This window comes from Polyodon spathula, chromosome 39 (genome assembly GCF_017654505.1).
Source record: "Polyodon spathula isolate WHYD16114869_AA chromosome 39, ASM1765450v1, whole genome shotgun sequence".
In the NCBI taxonomy this organism is placed as follows: Eukaryota; Metazoa; Chordata; class Actinopteri; order Acipenseriformes; family Polyodontidae; genus Polyodon; species Polyodon spathula.
The window spans coordinates 43,360-67,797 of NC_054572.1; the positions used below are offsets into that span (position 1 = coordinate 43,360).

The window sequence follows — 24,438 nt, forward strand, 5'->3', positions numbered from 1 at the left end:
GCTATCATAATTAATAGCCCGGTTCTTGGTTAAGATGTTTGCTTGTGGAGTACGATGGATCTGCCATGTTACACATTGTAAAACTGTATAACACAGTGCCTTGCAAAGGTTATGTGTCAGAGTGCCATGCAGGAGAAGTGCCAGTTGGCACTGACAGTGAGGGCGAGTGGCTTTGTTCGGTTATGGGTTTGGTGCAGGGTGTGCCAGCTGCACCCTCACACACCCCACTAATACAGCTGATTCAGTCCATTCTTGATGTCTCCCTTAATCTCACGTTACACAGTACCTGTGTGGACCTCCTTTGCAATGGCTTACAGGAGGACTGACTGAGGTGAGCATCTGTGCAAAAAAGCCATTGCTATTCTCAATGTAGATTCATTAATGGATAATAAAGAAAGAAGGCAAGGCACTGTAGCCGTTACATACCATTATGGGCTCTGTCTCCCCAAAAGCATATACCCATATGAAAAGCAGAAATTATGTGCTTGGGCAATTCTCATTTTTACCATTGAGCAGATAAACTGTGTCATTTTTGCAACACACATGCAAATTTTTCTAAAACACATTTGTGGCTCTTTTTGTATTTTCACACAGTATGTTTTCAAATGCTAATATTGGAGATTTACCATTTATTATTTACAATACAGAGCTGTTCTTTACCATGCTCAGCTCTCTTATATTTAACGTGCTTTACACATAAGCTGTGTGTTAACTTCAGTTATACTAATTCATAGGATTTCTAAATGAACCTCTTTGCATTCCCTTATAGAATGAACTCATTTTGCTTCATCAAGTCGAATGAAACCTGCTGAATAATGTTACGTTAACACGTTGAATTACATAGCACTTTGTAGATTTCCATATACTAATCGAAAAACTGACAAATTGAAAAATGTAACATTTACAAAATCTAACATGAAATACTGTACTACTATTATAGCTTCTGGTAGACTTTGCAATATAATGTTATAGTTTTTTTGATTACATGACGTAAATAAATGATCCACGTTATGTTCATACCGTGGTTTTGTTTTTGTTTTGTTTTTTTAATGTCTCAATCCTAAAATTCTAGGTGTTGCGAGGAAGTCATTTTCAGGTGCTTGTATTTATACAATACAGTTAAAGCCGAGCTTCACTAGATCACAATTGCACTGTAAATGCTTACCTCTGTGAAGCAAAAGTCAGTTGTTCTATTATCTATAAGGGTTTGAGTATGATGAAGTGTCCCTTGTGAAATGTGTTGACTGCAATTGAACCCAGGTCTGTATACGAGTTCAGCACAATCCAATACATCTCTGTTGTTCAGTGTAGTGAATCCAGGCTTTGGTGACAGGTATAATACTGGACAATTGGGAATGCAAAAGCACTTTTGATTATATTGTATGCATTTAAATATGTTGCAGCTAAAGCACAAGTATAATATATTATACCAGCTAGTACTGCTGACATTGCACACCCTGTGGCAAGGAATGCAGGATGCTATATACAGTTTGCTTGATTTATTCCTGGTGAAATGTAACTTGAGTCAGGTGATCGTACTTTGCATTGATCCTGTACTGCAGTAGGAAGACTCAATGGAACTGGGTTTTGAACCTCGTTTAAAGTATATCAAAAAAAAAAATGTCTGTGCAAATTAGCAATCGCGGGATGTATTTTCTGCACACTGCACTAAGCAGATGTGCAAGTGTTCCTGTCTAGTACAACAAAACTGCTTTTGATAGCAGTTTACTGCAGGCAGGCAACTCCCTCGGTAACTCCCAGGTAGGGGTGTGTACTAAGTGTGGTACAGGAGAGAAAGCTGAGACGGCGGCTGCATTTCTCAGTCTGTCAGTCGGGAAAGGCACTGACATTATTTTGCACGGAGAACTGGAAAGTAAAAGTTGAACCTGGATACAGTTGGCGGAAACGGGTTGAGAACTGCAACGGTTGGTAAAAGTGTGAACAGGACAAACACAATCTATTAAAAAATAGATCTAGAAATAGAAATGTCTTCCAGAAATGTGACAACGACGTCAACTTATTTTAAGACGGCGACAGTCCCCGCGAGTTTCCCCCGGGATGACAGCACGTCGCTGGCGCTGCCTTCGGACAAGACTATGCTATCTGGGGGTACCCTCGGACAGCAGCGCGTAACGGAGCAGGTTTACAGCACGTTGAAGAGAAACAAGACAACCCAGAGAACTGAAAGCAACTCCTCGAAAGGTACTTCATTTGAATTGGGTTTATGTATTGTTTTATTTATGCATTTTTATGTTTGCTTAACACGTACTAGTTTTACTGTATATTATGTCAACGTTACTATCGTTTTATTAACTGCACAGTTAATGTGCAATACTTGAGCTACAGTATGTGCATTTATTGGGCACGAACGTCTCATCAAAGGGAAGACTTAAAAATAAACTTTCATTGAACTGTGTTGTCAGTTAAATAACTACCACTATTACTCCCATGTTTAAATAGTTGGAAATCCAGATGTTCTGTGTTCTTGTTGAATGTTATCACATTTCTGTTGTACACTGATCTGTAACCTGCTACACAGCAGTTCAGCTCCACTGATGCAAGCTTATGCAGCGCGATCAGACCTATTTGACAGAGTGGCATTGTGGGAAGCAGGTCTGCAATGGGTTATTGCGCTTGTGTAAGGGAGACCGGGGACAGGTATTACACCTTTAATTTCTCCAATCAGAAGCAAGTTAGAGGGTCATCACTCACTCCTTACGTGTGCAGTTCAGGTCTCTGCCTGCAGACAAGGAGTTGCCTTTGCCAAAGCGATGAGACTGGGGGAGAGTACATCTGTTCCCCGATTTTCTTTTTGTGATATTTGGGCTACCTGTGTTACACAGTTTGTGGATTCGTGCTTTTGCATTATCTGTAATTGATTATTATCATAATTGATTGCTAATAGTTGTTGTTGTTTCTTGCTGGAACACAGGGTTTAGTAATATCTCTCTGGGTTGGGGCCTGCTGTAACAGGCACATGAAGCTTACACAAAGCATAGCTGACATATAAATGGCAAGCCTGAGCAAACGACAGTATAGTGTAGTAAAAGAATAGCTTAATATAGTGAAGGAAGTTCAAGTCACAGTGAAAGCATGGTAAATAGTGATACTGCTGGGAAAACACACGCAGACTATTATATCCTGGTGTAAAGGAACAAGGTTTGTGTTCACTACAGCTGTACTGTACAGTAAACTGTGTCAAGCCTTAGAACCCACTTTTAAAGTTTTCTACTTGTACAGTGTATTGCAGTAAAGGCTTGTCAACGTATAGTAAAGCAAGATAAAATCAAAGTGAAAGCATGGTACATCAATGATAATATTTAATATACTATTTATAAAGTTGACCATAGAAATGGCATTGAATGTACGTATCTATCACGGCAGAAGCATGGTAAAGTGCATGTCCTGTAAACCTGCTCAAGTCATGAATGAGTTAATAAGCTAGCATATTGAGTCGGTTTTATTAAGGCTTTGTATCAGTGCAAACTTTGCACTTCCTATTTTGCTTCAAATAGTGTTTCTGGATACTGTACTCAGTACACTGAGGAGTGCACTAGTTAAAAAGGGCCTGTTTGTGTTTTTAGCTTATGAATGATTGCTTAAAAACTACTTCTCTGTAAAAACCAAATGTTCATGAATTAAAGACAGATATTATTCAACAGATTGTAAACTAATCATATGGCTGGTTTCACAAATCAGCAATAATCTTGGACTAATGCTTTAGGTAACGTGATAAGGGCTAATCAGGTATAAGTGAAACCGGTCTGTTATTTATTTTAATTGTTTGAGAATATTCTCACAAAAAACGTGAGCGTTACCCAAAATAAACTTGAGAATGCAAAGTATATAAATTATACAATCAGTTGAAATCTGTTGCATACAATTTATGCTAAATTAACCATCTTGTGGTTTTATCATATATGTGTGCGTGTGCGTGTGCGTGTGCGTGTGTGTGTGTGTGCGTGTGCGTGTGTGTGTGTGTGCGTGTATTTTCCTTTAACATTGTTCTTTATGCTTTAATAGTTAAGCTTTTCCTAAAAAAAAATCATCCACTGCAAAAAAATTGTTTTGAATACAGTGTTTCATGCACAATGTAAAGTTGTTTCTTATTACCGTGCTTTGATAGGAGCATTACAGCATTTGTATAATATCTGAATAATTAGTGAACTTTGGATCTTACTTTGCATTGAAAAGCTGAGCTGTTTTATATATATATATATATATATATATATATATATATATATATATATATATATATATATATATATATATAATATGAAATTAGTTTAATTCTTTGACAAATACTTTCACTATTTCTTTTGTATTATTTATATTATTGCTGGGGCAGATGCTCAAACAAGCACTGCTTATTTGGAAGCAAAATAATAAGAGAATATATAAATTACATTTTTGTCCAGAAAATTGTACATAAAATGCGTATCAAGAATATATAAACAAACAGACCACACAAGAGACACACAAATGGACATTAAAACCTATAGACCTGCGACAGTCATTGTATAACCTGCAAAATAAAGCTTATATGTAAGATTAGATTTAAGCTGAATCTTGGCTGGTTGCGCAGCACAAGACTAGTGTGAATAAGTATGTGAATGTAGAAATCGGACTGATTGTAAAAAAGTGAAGTTTGTCATTATCAGCATATGATTGTACATGTGCACTCCATTCATTAATGGGCTCTTAATTCAAGTGATACCATTTTAAAGCCAGCCTTCCAGTCGATCAAAGTTGGTATCTGTGTAATATGTCACGGTGAGAATGGTTTCATACGCTGCAGCACAGAGGACAGTTCTACAGGCAGAAAGGTGTTGGCACAACAGCATTTAAAAAAGAAAATAAACCACACACTCAAAAAGCAATCCCTTTAAAATAAGATTGTTTTGTTTTATTGACCTATGTTTCGACACAAAGTACCTTCACCTTCAAAATAGTGTGACGGATAAATGCAGAAACCCAGCTTAACATTTCCAATTCTTGAAAGGGTTCGTTGAATATTATTATTATTATTATTATTATTATTATTATTATTATTATTATTATTATTATTATTCAGAGTAAGAAAAACTCTTAAAACCAGTGTTCTATTTTAAATATTTTAATCATAGTGGTATAGACTATTGAATAAATATTTCCATGGCAATACACATTATTCTGAATTATTACATTTGTTTTCTGAATATTAAGAGCAGTATGTTTGTTTGCATTTTTGTTACTGTTTGTGTGATTAAAAGAAAAAAAAAGTGTGAAATCAGGTTCTGTTTCATCAAAATCTTAACAAATAAAACATTATGTAGTCCATTAAAAATTATATTAAAAAAATAAACTATTGATCCACACTGCTGCATTGATACAGTGTTGCATTGATCCACTAGATATCATATATATTAACTCTATATATTATATCTATATTATATATATATCTATAGATATATATTATATATATCTATATAATATATATATATATGTATATTATAATACGATGGATATTATATATACACACACACACATACACACACTGTATATATTGTCATGCTGTGAATGCTAGGTAGATGCTTTTAATGATGTAGATGCTTAGCTCTGCCACCATTTAGATTAATTGAATTAGGTCTCAAAACCCTAAAAAAGTAAGTGGGGGATCATTAGATAACTTTTCTGATTGCTGTGTTGTTTTTTATTGTTTTTTTTGTATTCCACCCACAACTATAAAACGCTCAACAGAGGGTAAATTTAGAAATACTGCGAAACTTAGTCAATTCAATGACGGGCATTTGGCCAAAAATATTCTTTTTGTTACAGAAAGCTCAACACAACAGAATGGATTCAGTTTCAAGATGTCCCCCACAACGCCTACAGGAAGTGGTTTCTTTTCAAGCAATGTCAACGGAAACCAATACAGCACTTACAGTTCGAAAAAACAGGTATTTCTTTTTTTAATTGACTCTTCAAAGCAAGCTGTGGTAATAAGAAGACCTGTGGAGTCTTGATAGTCCTGACTTCAGTTATCTGCAGGTTCTCCCTCTCCCTCAGGAAATGCACTGGAGGCATATATGTGTTGTATTTACTTGTGCAAGTGATGCTTTACAGTTTAGCATGCATAGTTACATTTCCTGTAATATTTCATTTTAGAAGATAGCCTTCCATAGGGACCGGATCTTCAGCGTGTGACACCTGCTGGTCCATTTTGTCGTGGAGAATATTTTTATAGCTGGCCATTTCTTCCACCTTATGTTAGAATTGCTGATCCAATCGTGGTGAAATTTGCTTAAGAATTTGCTTTTTAGCACACTTTGTTTTGTGTGTTGGATCTCACCAGGTAGTTCTTCCATCTTAGCTGATGTTTCTAAAGGTATTTCCATGGCTTCAGAGCATGTACTAGCACGGTGTTGTGTGCTTTCAGCTGAAACATAATTGGCTGAAATGCATGTATACTTTTGAAAACCATTGGCTTTGAATCCATTAACTGAGAAACAGCAATCTGAACAGGGTCTCAGCATGGCTTAGATTGGCTCACAAAGCCTATTTAAGCAGTGACAGCTGGTGCAGTGAGCACAGCGAGGAACAAGCATGCCTGTCAACACTGATGGGACAAGGCTGTTTCCAAAGTTAAACCTATAAGACGAGACCATGGTACTGTGAATGGGTTGTCAACACTACCAGAATGATTCTTAAGCCGGTCAGTGGTGATCTCAATGACATTTTTTAAAATCTTTTCAGAGACTCCCTTGTACAAGCTTACACAGTATTTTTTGCAGTTTTCCCTTGCATTGACCATAGTTTACCCTGCTTTGCCATGTTTATTAATATGCTTTACCATCCCTCGCTATTCCTTACAATGCTTGCCTATGCTTTACCATGCTTTCACTGTTATGCTTTCCTGTGTTTTTACGTTGGTAAACTTTTATAAGGGCTGTTTTTCTACAAGACCTCTGGCTCTGATCATTGAAACCAGTACGTAGTTATGAGACTGAAAACAGGTGCGTAAAACAGCAGTGAGGGAGAGCGAACAATAGCCACAATTGCCATTTGTGTAACAAATGCAGTTCATTACCTGGAGCAAGTGTTTTTCCATTGTGCATTACAGATTTCTTTAAGATAAAGAAAAGGCATGTTTTAGGCTTCTTTAAAGCCGCATTGGTAACATTGTGATTTCACAGTTTCACTTGCTTTTGTCCATGCTTTCACTGTCGTTTACCAGGCTTTATCTTAGTTCTGAGTGGTTTACAATGTGTACTTGTGACTTTGGGCTGTTACCATGCTTCCATACACTTTGGAATTATTTTATGTATGTATGTATACCTTACCATGTATCATCTTTACCATCTTATAAAACAAAATAGCTAGAAGTCTTTCTTAGTGACTTCATTTTCAACTAGAAGCCTTTCTCAATGTTTTATCAGACAGCCAGTTCTCCTTGTATACTTTGGAAAGAGGGCTATGGTATGACTATCATCTGTTTTTGATGTCTGCTCCCCGCCCCACTGCCAAACCACTGGTGTGCAAACTGGAACTGTTAGAATCACACGGGACATACTAAACTAAATGAAGTTGATATGAAATCATAGATGTTTCTCTACTGTACGTTGATTTTATAGTTGGCTTCACAGACCCTGATTAGTACTAATCTTGGACTACCTTTAATTAAAGTTAGGGTTGTCCAAGATTAGTGCTATTCACGTGGGGGGATCTTGTGCTATTGTACTTTACAGACGTACAGTTCACTGATGCAGGTTCTCCTTATTAATATCTCTATTTGATCAGAAGAATTTTATATTCTATTGTCAACTCGCTCACGTGTTTATGTCAAAATTACAGAGAGGACTAGGACAAGAACTGTGGTGCTGACGCTCTGGCAAGGCACATTTCAGAGCTACATTAGACGACACCCAGCAAAGTACACCTCGTTACTGCTGCTGCATTCTCTGGGGCAATACCCAGCTCTGGTGCCAGCGCAAAGACTTTTAATTTCAGAGCCCGTGTGGGAGGTGATGTAACCACCTGTAATTATTGTATTCACTCTGTTTTAGTGGCATTACCTGGGCGCTGTCTGTCCGGTTTATAATTCCGGAGACGCCCTCAATTAAACAAGGGCATTGTTCCTGACAGCGGCGTCAGAAACGAATTCGCTTGTCAGCGAGAAAGCGCCAGCTTTTAGAAATGTCTGCAGAGGCTAAAACTCTGTGGGGATTTCACAGACTGTTTGTTGGCCACTTGTAATATGCTGTGAATCTGAATTTAATTGGAAGAGAGAACCAATGACGTTACACAAAGCCTCGGTAGGACATTCGTTTGCTGTAGATTTCTACCCCCCAACTTTCCAGACAGAATAAGAAGGGTGGTCATCTATCCCTCCGTTACTATTTATACTTTCGTCCCATCGAACCAGTGCTGCCCTGCCTGGCAAGACGTGGTGGCACTAAGTGATATTGATAGTGTTATGGCAGGTATTTTCTTTTAGATTTGATTTTTGTTCAAACCGTCAGTATTTGGTTATGTTTTTACTTAGCAAATCCCACAGTGCTGGACCCTAATAAGCTGTAATTATGGTTACCTTGATCTGACAGTTAGCTGGAATCTCAATACTGCAAACTTGGATTCCGTGTTACATGCATGACAGGATATGTCTTCAGGGGTCCTAGCACAGTACACTGTGTGTTGCAAACAAATAACCGATGAGGGACAGACCATTTACACAACAGTGTGTGTTACATATGGAAGGTGTTATTCTTTCCCTGTATTATGACATGTCAAGAGCTATATTATATTATATTATAAATGGTGACTCATGTTTCGAGGGTCTTTTGGTGTTTTAATTTGCTTAACATGAGAGCAGACACATATGCGTGTGCAGCTAGCATCTGGTGAAGGGCAGGTACAGACAGTATGACTGCAGCAAGTTTCAGCTCTGACTCACTGTATGAGAAAATGCTGGAACTATAAACAGTGCTGAGATACTTAATCACACAGATGCAGAACACAGGACTGAGCTCTTTGGAGGGTGTTGGTCTGATTGTTATCAATGTGAAAATGATTCCAGCGATACAGAACAGGAACTCGGCTTCAAACAAAAACCTTTAATTATGAGGGCTAGGTAGTAAGCTGCTTCTCTCACGCCCTTTCACCTCTGGAGGTCCAAAAGGTCAGAACTAGAACAGTTTGGCACTATCAGCCTGATCAACTACACTATGTGGTACGATCCAATGCACAGCTATTCCAAGACTGAATTCTGAACACATTTAGATGTGAGGACAAGAGTTCTCATCGGACCTCACCTTTAGTAAATGTGTCAATATTCTGTAAACTCCTTGTGAATTAGTGCCAGCAGTCATGAGAATGGAGTCTTTATTTCACAGAAAATCTAAATAATGAGTACTTTACTTGGGCTTCTTGCCTTATAATACAACAAACAATGTCATAGCCTGTATGGCCATACAGTCTTATTCTGAAAGTATTTTTTTAAGCGACACTGTGTCATTGCCCCACACTCCTCCTATGGATCCCCAAATTGCAGTCTCTCTGCTCCCCCTATAAATACAGAGCTGCATTATTGTTTTCTTATTGATGCTTCCCAATAGCTGTGCTGAATTAATTCGGGAATTAGCATTACCATGCTCTAATCAATTAAAAGAAAGAAAAAAATAACATATATTTTCATGAACAGGCATTTCCCCGCCTGTGAAAACCTTCTTAATAGTTCCGGGCCTTCCTTCCAGCTTCTTTTCAGTTGGCTATTCTGTATAAAACTTACAAATATACACCCTGGCAGTTCGAGATGAATGACTAACTGTGAAAGCATCGCATTGTGTAGCAGTCCAAATCTGCATTGGTTCTCGTTTTCCTGACGTACAAATCCTGACTTGTTTTCAGGGAGAGGTGAGAGATGAAGGGCGTTGGCCTGTACTAAATACGATCCCTTAGCTTCTTATTTGTTTAGAGCAGCGCCAGGGTTGGTGCGTTTCAAATATCAGACAGGTTTCTTCTGAACCTCAGCCTGCCCCGCATTGACATACAAGATGTTTGTTAACACCACGCTTTGTGTTATCCCTGCAGACAGTAAAACAAATATTTGCATTTAACCATGAAATGACATGGCTGCTGACCACCAGACAAAGCACAGCCAACTTTTACTGAAAGAGTAAGTAGCACGGTTCTGATTTCTTTTCATTTTTAACATTCTGACAAATGTTTACACTTGTAACTTGAAAGTCTGTTTCAAAGCTGTATACAAAATTTCCGCTCTAGTGCACTGATATTATCAGGATTATTGACCACATTGTCAAACAGGTAACACAGCTATAACGAGCCATGATGTGGTACGGAACAGAAAAGCCAGAGCCCTTGTTATGTTTGTTTATTTTTAGTTTTTATTTTTAAACTGCAGTGATTTAGAGGACAGATCTCAAACCCCAGTGCACTAGAGCGGGCATTTTGAAAAGGGCTTTGCAACAGACTTTAAAGTTACAAGTGTAAAAAGTTGTCAGGATGTTAACAACGAAAAGAAAAATTACAGGTACCTTATTAGCAACACTTGGGGACGTATAACGCTATATTTTTTCGGAACCTCGTACTTACTCTTTAAATTTGTCTTTCCTGGTTTGCTTTGCAATACTTGACCACACCTTTATTCATCTGTGTCTTTATTTGTTTTCTTATTTTATAGGAATAAAGCTCAGAGTTGAGATCTAAGTCAAACTATTTTGGCCAAATTATTTTGTAAGCAAACTGCACTGACTAGAGGTGTACGATAATGAAAAATGTTAACGCATCAATTGACGATTAAAAAGGAATATGATCATCACATTTATTTGAAGTCAAGTTTTAACTCCCATTAATTGGAAACTTCTCTCTAGTTCTTCCTGTCTTATTCACTCTTGATCTCAGTAGCAGAGGTGCATATATTTTGAAGTGTGATCATCAGAAAGATGAAAGCGTGATTATTACAGATTATTGCAGTTATTAATAATACTTTTTATCAATACAATAATTAATCAAGACTCAGCTAATGATTTTTAATATCACTGAATCGATTACTGTTTGTACCCTGGTTTACACAGAAGTCTGGATTGAGTCAAGCTGTCACTGGATAAGGGAAATAAAGATATTTCACTTTCTCATTTCTAGTTTTATCAACAGAATAGCCTGCCGGCTATGAAATACCACAATAACAGCATGGGGTTCTCAAAAAGACAGTTCAGCTGCAACAGCCAGAGGGAGAGCCAGTTCTCACCCACCAGCCCAGTTAACGGCTTCCAAACCTACAAGACCATGACTACCAGTCGAAGTGAGCCTGATATACCACAGATCGCCAAGTCGCCCACACTGCTCGACTACCAGAACAAACGCCACAGTGCGTACAGGGGCATGGGCATGTATATGACCATGCCCTATGTAAATCAAACCCAAGGCCAAACTACAGCCAACAAGTTCAACTCCCATCAGACAACGTGAGTGAGCACTTCGGGGGGGGGAGGAATTTACTATGTGTTTATGTAATTTGATACATTGATCTATTTATTACATGCGGTTAAAAGAATTAGAGTTATCATAACTATATAGTTTCAGAGAAAATTAAAATAACAGACAGATGAAGTTAAAATATTCTCCATTTTTTTTTTTTACAAAACTAGCCTGACAAAATGAAGACAGTGGAAGGTAATGTGCTGAACTCTGTATTAATCCTGCAGCTGCTTCCCCTCTCTTTCTCTCTGCAGGGTAGACAGCGGTGGCATGGCAGTTTCGAAACTCACCCTTCGCGAGGCTGTGGATTGCCTTGGGCAGAGAGATGAGAACCTGCAGTACTGTGGCGCCTCTTTCATCCAGCACTTCAGCTTCCAGGAGGACAAGACAAAGCAGAAGGTGAGTGCGAAGAGCAAATCTGGGAATGCCTGGAGAGCACCTGGATTCACACAAAACGCACTGCAGCTGATTTGTTACAGAACAAAGGCTTTCCAGGCACTTTTTAAAGGCAGGTGACCAGAATTAACTGACCAACAATTCTGCAATCGCCACCTGGCCACCTGCTGCACATTCCTCTTCAATTAGGCAGGCACGGAAGTTTAATCTCCCTGCCATATCTAGCACACAGTATTTTACAAAGAAAATGCGCATTCTTTTATTTTTAAACCACCAAACCATATTTATAATATAAACCACCGCCAAATATACATTATTTACAAGGGCAGGCCCCAGCCCTGCCACAGGAAGACACGTCCTCAATGCAACATCGCCCTAGCAATTGAAAAAGAGTTGCAAACATGCGTCAGACTGGAGTGAGAATGTGTGAGCTCCGCATACAGCATTTCAGAATTATAAATCACTGTATTAGAAATCAAGCCATCAAAATTGGGGTTTGTCAGAATACCCATGCATTGTATCCTCTGTACAGTTGACATCTAAAGTATGTACAAAAAACAACGTCTAGAATAAATGAACAAATCGGGTTTGCACTGTTTTTTGGGGGGAGTCAAACATTCAGACACACGAGTTAGCCTATAACCCCCTGGCTCTCCGTTTAACCACCAGGTGTATTCTCTTGGTGGGATTCCCAAGCTCGTGGACCTGCTCAGCAGCAAAAGCCCCGAGGTCCAGCAGGCAGCCTCCGGTGCGCTCCGCAACCTGGTCTTCAAATGCCAGACCAACAAGATGGAGGTGAAGAGGAACAACGGCATCTATGAGGCTCTGAAGCTACTGAGGCAAACCGACTGCCCGGAGATACAGAAACAGCTCACAGGTGTGCTGGTTAAACCTGGTCACAGTACACTGGAGAAAGACCTAGCCAAAACACGCGTCTACTTGATAGTGGAATTGCGTGACTGCGGTTCTGACCTACACTTCAGGATTAGGTCCAGGGAAGCAACAGCAATTTTTATCTATTGTGCTGTATTGTTAAAAAAAAAAACATCAATGTATGCGGTCTCTGCATCACAGCAAAATAAGCAAGCATAATACTGTGCAGATAAACTAAATAGATTTTTTCACGGCTTCAAGATTCTTTGGGGGGGAGAAGCGCAACATCGGCAGGTGTCTTATGCTTTGTACCGCGACAGTTGTGTTTGTCAGACCCCTCCAATTTCTGATCGTGGTTTGGCTGTTTCTCCAGGGCTGCTGTGGAACCTGTCCTCGGCTGATGAGCTGAAGCCAGAGCTGGTCAGAGACGCTCTCCCCGTCCTCACTGAGAAAGTGGTGGTGCCCTTCGCAGGCTGTTCAGAGGAAGATGTCCAGCTCAACAGCAGCCTGGACTCAGAGATCTTTTACAATGCCACAGGCTGCCTCAGGTAAGACCCAGCTTCCGACACCCTCTCCAGCTAAGGCAATGCTAGACATCAGTAGTTTGTAGGTGGATTGGAGAATTCATGGTCCATGTGAGATTGAGCCAGGGCAGGATGGGGTGAGGTAGCTGAGGCCATTGAAACCAGGAGGAGATGACATGAAACAGGGGTAAGCAATTTCTGCCCAGGTCTTTGTTCTGACCATGTCCCTAATTATTAAGTCAAACCAATTAAAACCTTGACCAGGTTATGAAACAGCCATCAATCGTTTAATTGTTCCAGTAAACTTCTAATCGAACCACATTCCAGAACTGGTGTTTCCTTCCCATACCATTGGATCTTGCCACCTAAAGCTCTCCTGGGGCTTTGGCTGAGTTCTGCGCAGATGATAAGTGGAGCAGGCACTTGCTTGTACAGTATCTGCATTGGAATATCAAGGCAGGTTTTAAAAGATTCACTATTAAGGACATGGCAAACCTGGACTGGAATAATTCCATTGGATAAGGCTTAGAAGAAGGCAATCGGTACCTTCAAACGCTCAGTCAGAAAGACAGCTTAAGTGATTCTAAAAGAAAGCTCTATGCTGTGGTTGGTTATTTTACCAAAGCAACCAGCTCCTTGAGAATCTCCTTGTGTAAACACAGAGTACACCAGCTGAAAGATCTCCTGACATCAGTGTTGAGATTAATGAGCGGTGCAACAGAGAAGCCTATTGGACCCGTGAGAAAGTCGTCTTGTTTTGGAAACAAGGATGGGTGGAATGTTTGTTCAAATGAATTCGCTCTTAAATGAACTATCCACTCCAATTAAAAACAGCAGCCAATTAGAAACGATTCGATATCCGCTAGCAAACAGCTTCCCAAATCAGATGTTGCTAAAGATAGGCCACTGATTTTTTGGAATTTTTTTACATTTTTTTATAAAGGATAGAAATGGTCACATTTTGTACCCATTATCAAAACACCTATTCCTTGAAATAGCAATTACACAGATTATACATATTACTCTAGTGTCTGTTTTTAATTGGAAACAACTTGGAGTCCCATTTATGTGAAGCTACATGTGATCTCTGTGTGTTTACTCAGCTACTTGATAAGCTGCAGTCTTTACCAAATCTCGTTTGTACAGAATTGCAAAGCTATGAACAGACAGGTGTCCTTATGGGTCATGGCAAAGTTTTCTCAACAGAGTGACACTAGCTAAAATATTTATAGCTCCCCTGAAATGACTTTCTTTCAATACCCTCCAAGTACTGGCACGCATGATGTCCTAATCAATACTTTCTGGAGGGTAACTTATGAACACACACTTTCTGCTGTGGATCCTTCATAACTTTGACCACTCAATATAACTAGTGGACCATCATGTCCTATGTGTTTCTGAAACTGACACTGCTGTGAGTATGTGTGTTGTACAGTAGAACCCTAAAATTCAGACCACACGGAGGATGCCTGTAGTGTAGTGGTATATCTTGTTACCTGAGCAGTGGGCGTCTCTGTCGGTTTCACTGATGGCCTTGTGTGTCTCCTCGTTCCTCTCCCCCCATAGAAACCTGAGCTCGGCAAACAAGAGTGACCGCGACGCCATGCGCAGCTGCCGGGGTCTGATTGACTCTCTGGTCAGCTACGTCCAGGTCTGCATGAGCGCTGACCGTCCCGATGACAAGGTAGGCAATGTGGGAGCCACTGTTAGATTCAACATGCTTTTAACATCATCACCCAGGCTCAAAAAATCAGCGTTACAACAGTCAGGATGCATTGTACTTCCATGGAGTCTATTTATTACATTTGTACATATTTTAGCCACCCAGTTGTATCTGAAAGAAGATATTTGGCTGTAGGGATATATTCCAGCTTCTCTGCTGTTGAAACTTGCCTGACACTACAGTTATTAATCTGTGGTATGCAGAATGATGCTAATACCATAATCACCATCATCATTGATTTCTTCCTTGTCTGAAAGAGAAAATCCATTGATCAATATTTAAATTGCATTTTATGTGCAAAACAGTGCATGGTACTGACATTGCTTTTGTTTTCTTCTTTGAAATAATCTGCTTAAATTAAAAAGGTGTGTAAAAATAACAGGGGTCATGTGGCTACAAGAGGCTGAAGGTAAATCGTTTGAGTGGTCTTGGTGAAACAGTGTTTTTCTTTGATGGCTTGTTTTGCTAGACAGAGAGTTCAATGATAAATTAAATTCTATGAGCTTTGCAAAATTCTTTTCTATTGTTAAAGTAACAATAGGGAAATGGGGTAGAATAAGTACACATCATGCCCTACTTATAGCTTGTTATGTTTCTGTCAATATTTGCATTTATCACAAATTATTGTTCCTCTTGTCTGTAGAAAGTCTCCTCTCTGTTTTAGGCAGTTACCACTTTCCTATTTACCATCTCAGTATACTGTAAAGACCCACTCACCATTCCATCTGTCTATTTCTCAGTACCTCTCTATCTATCAATATGTAAAAACTGTGAATCTTAAACTGTATTCTACTAATATAAACCAATACACATCCTATGGCTGGTTTCACAGTGCCCGAATGATCACTAAGCTTTGTTACAGGCAGTTCATATTTAACCAGCCATGCTGGTTTCCCTGCCCAGCCCTGCACAGTCACGCAGGTATTCAAAATCTCCCACTTGTTCAGTCTTTGACACTGTCTCTTTTCCCCCTGTCAGTCAGTGGAGAACTGCGTTTGCATTCTACACAACCTGTCGTACCAGCTGGAGCAGGAGGCCCCTGCCCAGTTCAGCCAGATCAGCTCCCTGGCCAGCTCCCCGACCCGGGACCTCTCCACCAACGACTCCTCGTCCATGGGCTGCTTCAGCCCACGCAGCAGCCAGATCTCCCAGGAGGTGAGCAGGAGGCTGGCGTGTTAATTATGATGAGAAAGAAAACATTAAAACGCTTGGCCTGGAATGTGTTTGCCACCACCTCGCTGTCCTACCCAGCGGTTTAGCGGTTAAATCAGTGGGTTCAGTAGCTGTAGTGGAAGTGGTTGGGTTAGTTACACTGGGTACAGTGGTGCATTGGAGAGTCACATAGTGTGTGATTCAGTATTCTTTATCAAATCTATTCATAGGTTGGGATTAAGACCAACTGCCATTATTTGTGCGAAATGTGCAACCGCATCTTATCTTTAATAAACAAGGCTAATGCACATATACAGATAATGTTAAATAAGTATTAACAGCATGAATGATTAGTTTTATTAAAGCAAACTATATATATATATATATATATATATATATATATATATATATATATATATATATATATATATAAAGTGATAAATCTGGTTTGTTGGTATCTATTTTTTATTTTTTTATTTCCAGAACTCCTTTGCTCCCCCTATCCTGGAGGACAGCAACCCCAAAGGGATGGGCTGGCTGTTCAACTCCAAGACCATGCAGACGTACCTGTCACTGATGGGAAAGAGCAAGAAGGATGCAACACTGGAGGCCTGTGCCGGGGCGCTGCAGAACATCACTGCCAACAACGGAATAGTAAGAGACGGGACCCGGGGGACTGGGAGGAAATAAACTTCAATATCCTGTATGGGTTCAATATTTTAAAACCAACTCCCTATTAAGGTTGGGAGACTTCTTTTTCTGGTTACTGCAGTATCTCCCTCTGGCTGCAGGTGTCCAATGTGATGAGCCAGACCATTGTGCAGAAGCTCAACGGGCTACCAGAGGTATCGCGGCTCCTCAAGTCCAGTAACCCAGGCGTCCAGAAGACTGCCATGTCGCTGCTGGGCAACCTGTCCCGAAACCCCAGCCTGCAGAACGTCATGAGTGAGTGAACCCCCCCCAAAAAAAATTCTCAGTTCAGCAGGCAAACCCATGGACAAAGCCATGACCCATTTCGCCACTGTCCCCCTGCCAGGTCGTCAGATCTTGCCTGACATCACGCAGGTCCTCACCAGTGGAGCACACAACACGGCCTGCTCAGACGACATGATGGCCGCAGCCTGCCACACCATCCGCAACCTCGTGGTCTCCAACCCTGAGTCAGCCAAGGGAGTAATGGGCAACAGTGTGCTGTCCACGCTCTGCGACCTCAGCAGAAACGGGTATGGCATGGCTTCATATTTGACTGATTTAACAACAATGCAGTGGCATAGGAATGGGATGACTGAACTCTTATTAAATATGCAAACTTCAGGATATTCTCTGTTCTATTTTTATATGAATGACAATAGTAGCTTGCATCGTTATTAAATGTTTACTTAGTAGAGATTCATTTATCAAGTGTTACTGTAACTGTTCTCTAAATTTGAGCCTTAGATTGTGATGATCCTTTTCTGAAGAGTTTCATTTAGATACTTAATAAAGTGCATCAGTGGGGGTAGAAATCTGCAGCGAGGTCTGTTTATCTGTTATCAACGCTCTTTCCTCTGCCAGGAAAGTACTACAACTGAATTGCAACCAGGAGAGCCAGACTTTATGCACACTGCTCAGATTTTGCATCTCAGTTTTACAGGCCCAGGGATATCTGTTTGCATTTGCAATGCAAAGTATGCCTGTGTAAGTCTATTTATACAAAGTCAGGTGCTGCATTACAAAACTGATTACAGGTTTGGGGGCCGCACAGATGTCATGGTTATCAAAGCATAATTGTAAGAGGGCGTCTCGTTTCCTTTCAGATATTCCCCGAAATCCAGCAAAGCCGCCGCCATCCTGCTGTATGACCTCTGGGGGCAGAAGGAGCTTCAGAGTTTCTTTAAAAAGGTAGGAGCCACTGTGACACAACATGAGCCATTCACTAGCAAGGAATTGTTTTTAGCTGCTAAACACACATATGCATTTAATATGAACACGTATCTCACTGTGTTGCCTGTTAAGTTTGTACTGTGGAAGGCTGCTTCAAACTAGAAAGCACACATGATGCCAGCATCCACTAGTAAATGGTTACTGACATTTTCTTTTAAAACAGATAAAAGACATGGTAGTATCATTGAGGTTTAACTAAGTGATTGTTATTATACCACATATCTGGAAAATGGTTAAGATGAGAGGGTCAATCCAATGTTGTTGTTTTTATTGTATTTCGTACTGTATGTTTATAGGACATTTTTAAAAGATTTGAAACATTTCTCCAGGAATGAAAGAAGCACTGTACACTGTATGTCTTAATACAGTCAATTATGAAAGCAAATAAGCTTGTAATTAATGATAATCCTCAACACATTGATACCCTTGGATGTAAACACATCGGCATTGCAGAATTAGAGAAATGCTGCAGGTGCAAAGATCTGTAGCTCTGGAAGCATCAGTAGCACATTCAGAAGGGGGGGCTGGTGTCTGTGTACAGGTGTACAGGTTTGTTGCGTCTACCAGACAGTTTGATTTGGTGCATTACAAACCAGGAATCTTACATGACTGGTTTGTATCTGAGCTGCTTGCTTGAAATCTCGGGCACAAGAATGCATCTGCTCTGTGTTTCCACAGGCAGGTCTGTTTACATTGCCGTTGTTAATATGGAAGCTGATTGTCTATCGCTGGCCTTTTTTATTATTATTAAAACAGGACGCAGAACCGCCTTAAGCTCCGGGAGCACCCACATGCAATACAGAATCTTTGCCCCTTTCCTCACCTCGTAAGAAACTGATCTGCAGCAATGCATTGCATCCCAGCCATTATAATACTACGGTAAAGAACACACCTGCATGGTCAGTTTTGGCATCAGTTCAGATGTGCTGGCTTAGCCTGCTGGTTTTGGGGTCACTTGTGTTGCTTGGAAACGCTACGGTTACTGCAGATAACCATCACCACAGAACTGCACCTTTTTTTATAGGCACGTCAATCACACTACAGTAAATTCTGGACAGCCAAGCCCATGGAAATACTGTCATTGGAGTGGCTGAACAGTCTGAAGTCTAATATTTAGTTTATGATCACCTCCAATGACAGTGTCCTCTAATTGTAATTGCTGTTGTAAGCCTCACCATTACCCATTACAATTAATCCCTGTTAGAAATGATCTCGCTGTGTAGTCACTGGATTTAGTAAAGGATTGATTGAACAGCATGCTGGGGTATTGAATGGTTTGAGGCCAGGAAGGGAGAGAGATTCCCCCGGGCCAAACCCCCAATACCATGTCATATCCTGCACTGCTGGCAGTCACCGGAGTTCTTCCAGCCTTGACATGAGAATCTAGGGTGATATGTCTAGAAGCAATCCTTTGCTCTCCTGTTACGTAATGCACGTTTCCTCAGCACATGCCCTTCCTTACTTAACCTTAAATAGCTTCCCTCTGGTTAAAGATTGACAGACCTGCATGTAACCTTACAAAGCACACTATCAACATTGCCTAAGGGCAAGCACCTCCCTCTCTTTGTGTTTAAACTGTAGAGCAAACACACTTTTTTTAAAATGTCCTCAAACACACAGACAAAATTAGTTTATTTTTGATAGTGTCAATGCCTGAAGCCTCGCCTGATTCTGGGATTAATGCTCAAAAGATGAAATGACATGAATTGTGTATTATAAAGGAAAACTAAAATGCTATCCAACCCATTTGTATCATTTGTGTGGTGTTGTGTCCCCCGTGGTTTGTTCAGCTCTTTGTAATAATTGTAGTTGTAAGAAAGGTAAGCTTTACGAACTATTTTAATGCAACAATGTTTTGTTTTGTAACTCTTATCAAGCAAACCCAATGCAGTTCAGCGTTTTATTCAAATGAAGCGTTGAAAGACATTCACGATTAGCACGCAACTTTCAAGAGTTAACAGAATCAATCCAAAAAGAAACGTGAAAACACTGCGTGGTGTTTAGACACTTCCACCTGTGTCAGTGCTTAAGACCCCACGGGCTCTCAGAGTATCCGTTGGAAGATTAACTTCACCTCAAGGGCTTCCTTGTGTTGCAACACTTTACCTTAAACAAGACAACCCACTCCAGGCTTTCTCTGGTTTCAGCAGCGTGGGATCTGAATTCAGGACGGTGTTAATAATTGAGAGTCACTTGTTGTACAAAATACATGTAGTGCTATAAATAATGCATCTCCACATCTCTTCAAAAATTCTCTGTTTTTTTGTGTTTTGCAGCAAGGGGTGAACAAAAATATCTTTGTGAATGACATCACCAATTCAGCCTATAAAACCCTGCAGGGGGTGATGTGATGAGGCTATGTGTGGGGAACTGGCCAAACAGGTAATAACTATGATTTAGTCATGTTCATCAAACTTGAACATATTCATTCCCAGTTTATATATATATATATATATATATATATATATATATATATATATATATATATATATATATATATATATATTTATATTATAGTCTGTATTGGTCCGACAACTTATATATAAATTATATATATATATATATATATATATATATATATTATAGATATATATAATATATGCAATATATATATATATATATATATATAGATTGCATGTCAAATTCAATCTTCATTTTTTTTTTTTTTGTTTTTTTTTAGATATATTCTTTCTAGGAAGCATGGTTTGAATCTTTTAGAACAGAAGACAGCCGTGTCTAAATGATACCAATGAATGTATTGCAGTTACTTTTTAAAGGGTGTTGTGGTTAAGTACTTGTTTGTTTGCTTAATGTTTTAAAAAATAAATACAAACGTGTATGTTCAGGGTTGGGGGGGGTGATTGTATTGTCAATTAAATGTATTGTTCCTTTTTCTACATTAGATGAAATGCTAAATGTGTCTTTTTGTACTACATGATATACATTCTGCAGCTGAAGTCGAGGTATTATTCAAGCTAAGGAAAAAGGCTGGTAGCTAGGTGGCACAATAGGTTAAATGTATTAACCTGGGTTAAGTGAGTTTGTTGGTCTCAACTTCGCCCTTAAGGGGAAGTTCAAATCGCAAAACCACCATTTGGTGCAATTGACACCCAAAGGCACTTGCAGTCTCTGTGCAAATGGAGACTGAACTGCCCCCTTATCTACTAAGAGGGTTGCACAGGGCAGACATGGGGCAATGTGGGGAAGCTCAGATAGTCACTGCTTGTGCTCTCCCTGCTCCACTGAGAGCCAAGATAGTGTTCTCGGTTTCCGGTTCACACACACCGCAAAGATAATTGCAAATTAGCATCTTACTCATTTGCACTCATTTATGTGCTCTGTTATTCCCACTGGTTTATATAACAGTTCTCTCAATCTGCCTTGACCTGTTTTGGAGCTCGCCTGGTGAATCCAGTGTGCCAGGACTAAACAGCCTTTCTCATTCCAATCGAATCATGTGACTTTTCAACTCTGCTAGCCCCGCCTACTCAGTCAGTTCAAAGGTTATATTCTCACATGATTGGAACGCAATGTTAGTCCCAGCACTCCATACATAGAGACAAATGTCAAGAACTTACTGTTACAGCAACAAAATCTAGAACCTTGAATGAGTGCAAACATCATAAAATACTTTTTATTTTTATTTTTAAAGCAGTTAAAATGACATTTCTTCCTACTTACCTTTTTAAATGTGGAATGACTTTGGACTTAATGCACGTTCTGATTTTGTTCTGTGCAACAGAAGCAGAGAATATATATTGTCATCACTGACATGATTGTCCTGCTCAGCTTTTTTTTTGCATTGTATCTTAATTAAACAGGATTGTTTTTTATTTTGTAACATTGTTATTTGGGGTTTACATACAGGGTTTTATTGTCCCTATAGAACAAGCTCATTGTCCTGCCAGTGAAACATCTCAATGTATCTGTTCTGAATGATTCTCTGCTGCATTAAACAGCATGATGATAATGATCGTCATTCATGCAACTTGGTTTTTAACTGTGGACAAAAGTTGCCACTGGAAATTTACTGGTTAGCCAAATATTAGTAAGGGCATATTAGTATTGGTAACTACACATAGTTAGTGTACCTGCATTTTGAAGCTAACAATTTTTGATTTGTTCTTGGGTGTCTGAGCTGCTCTTAACAGCAATAGTCGAGTTCAAAAACAGGGGTCTCTTATACTCAGCTAATGAAATCCAAACATTGTTTTATAAAAGGCAGAAGCTTTTATGGTGTTAAAAGATGTTCATTCGTGTGTAGCTGTTTGAAATGAAAATGTATTGTGTGTGTCATTGTAAGGAACAGAAATGCATGTTGATGTCTTTATTATGCTGATGTAGAAAACCAATTTGTCAAAATAAAAAAAAATGTTTAAGAAAAAAACACAATAAAAAAATAAACACTGTTTTTTTTTTTTGCTGCCTCTTTGGTTCTGCTGCAATGAACATTGCCAACCTGACATGCTGAATGGGTTCCAGCGGAAAACCAAAGTCACATTGCAGATATGAATTGCACACAGCCAAACCACAAAGCAGTCACATACTGAAAACTACTCAGCCGCGATTACACCACATTCAAAAGTGAATAGGTCACAGCTTATCTGAACATACTGTGGGGCGGTAATACATGTTTGAAAACAATACTGTAATACACACGCCTTCTTTCAATTGACATGTCTCTGTGATTGTCAATATAGAGGTAACACAATATGCGTTCTGTGTCTAGTTTCGCACAGAGGTTATATTGAGAACAAGTTTTACAGTAGAACAGAGCTTGAGTACTTTAGTAATGAGCCCAGTCAATGACAGCTTGGGACACCTACATTAAATTAGGCCGTCATCTTCACACATCATTGATATTCTTTATAATTGACTTACTGAAGAATACTCAAGTGGAGTATAGTGACAATTTAAAATGTTGCATTCCCTGTACCTGTCCAGCCTGCCTCAATGCTGATTGGTTCATTCATACAAACTGCATTTGTTTATTTAGGTGACACCTTTATCCAAGGTCACTATTAGGTAGTATTAGATATTATTATTTAAGCAGACAACAAGCTTTACCAACACCTGGATTCCTGAGTTGTTTTTTGTTTGTTTGTTTGTTTGTTTTTTAGTTTTTTGGTTCCCAGGTGGCAATGGCTTTCCTGAGTATTTAACTAACAAGCACCAAAAAGAAAGAAAACAAAATGGCTTATAAATGAGTTAAACGTGAATGAATTTGTGTCATCAAGTTCCTTTTGACTTTACGAAGCAAAATCAGTTCATTCTAAAAGGTGATGTAAAACCTTTGATCATAGCTGCAGGGTTTATATGCTTGTTAAATGGAATATCTTTTGTGCATATTGTGTTTGGACAATGCACTATTGTAAATGGTGTCCCTCACTTGGGAAATATGTTTGTTTTCAGCTATATCTTACTGACAAAGGAAGCTGTGGTCTGTGTAGTTCTTTGACCCATATGTAACAGGCTGGATTGAAGAACCTCACACACTGTAAACGAGGGTCTTAACCACAAAGCCACGTCTGTACTTGTTGTTTTAGAGCTTTTAACATCCTCCCATCTCCCCTAAAGGGGACAGAATCCGAGACGGCTGTGTATCACACAACACTGCCCGTTACACTTAACATAGACATAACAATGATATAACTCAAGGTTCACCAGACAGTTTGGGCAACACAGTCAGATCTGTATCTGCCTCATCCTCTTTAAGAACTACAAGAATGAGAGCCCACTGCAATGTGTTAAATCAAGAGACCTGAACGGTGAACCTCAATCCCAAAGGTCATCTGATTTGAACAGCAGAATGGCATGACAATATTGTTTTGGGTTTTCACCAATTGTGGCCCATCTCACCATGCATGAGATCCCCAAACTCATTCCACTCGTCACCTAAAATAAGTTGCTTTTGAGTCTCCCTCACATTACATGAGATTTAAAGGGAAAAACAGCCCTCTCTGAGCCCTGCGGTCCAAGTTAAAGTGCACTGTATGAGTCCTCAATTATCCATAATATTTTTTCTGGGGTGGAATGTGATCATGAATCTGCCAGTCTGCTATTACCTCATCTAAATTCAGCCGTTTCACGGAATGCAGATACAACCCACAATTCGCACATGCTGGGTCTTTATTTTGTTATTCTATAAAACAGAAATGTCAGGACTATTTCGTTCATGGGTTGCATTTGATCTTGTTACAACAGTTTTAGGAGCAGAGCAGGCAATAAAGAGATTTTACAGCGCACAACGGAGCATCTCCATCCAGACAGTTCTGACAAAGCAGAAAGCAGAAGCTGGGAGCGCAGGGGGAAAGAAATGGGATGCCATTATAAAACCAGCAGAAAACCCAAAGCAGAAAAACACCCACAGAG

The 24,438-nt window shown here is 39.5% G+C and overlaps 1 protein-coding gene across 1 annotated transcript; it reads left to right on the top strand.

Annotated features, from left to right (window-relative positions):
- The first annotated feature begins 1,800 nt into the window (after positions 1-1,800).
- LOC121304706 (plakophilin-1-like) lies at positions 1,801-22,475 on the top strand. Its single transcript, XM_041236006.1, has 14 exons — positions 1,801-2,202; positions 5,818-5,939; positions 11,140-11,462; positions 11,730-11,874; positions 12,541-12,748; positions 13,118-13,292; positions 14,835-14,952; positions 15,970-16,146; positions 16,627-16,797; positions 16,935-17,088; positions 17,180-17,366; positions 17,940-18,024; positions 20,343-20,448; positions 20,747-22,475. The coding sequence occupies exons 1-13, from the start codon at positions 1,986-1,988 to the stop codon at positions 20,415-20,417; spliced, it is 2,157 nt and encodes a 718-aa protein (XP_041091940.1). The 5' UTR covers positions 1,801-1,985; the 3' UTR covers positions 20,418-20,448; positions 20,747-22,475.
- Positions 22,476-24,438: the final 1,963 nt, after the last annotated feature.

Bases quoted from the DNA above. Each gene is read 5' to 3' on its own strand.
- LOC121304706 (XM_041236006.1), top strand. From the start codon at position 1,986: ATGTCTTCCAGAAATGTGACAACGACGTCAACTTATTTTAAGACGGCG. The intron at 14,953-15,969 runs GTAGGCAATGTG...TCCCCCTGTCAG, and splicing joins CTGACCGTCCCGATGACAAG to TCAGTGGAGAACTGCGTTTG. The intron at 17,367-17,939 runs GTATGGCATGGC...GTTTCCTTTCAG, and splicing joins TGCGACCTCAGCAGAAACGG to ATATTCCCCGAAATCCAGCA.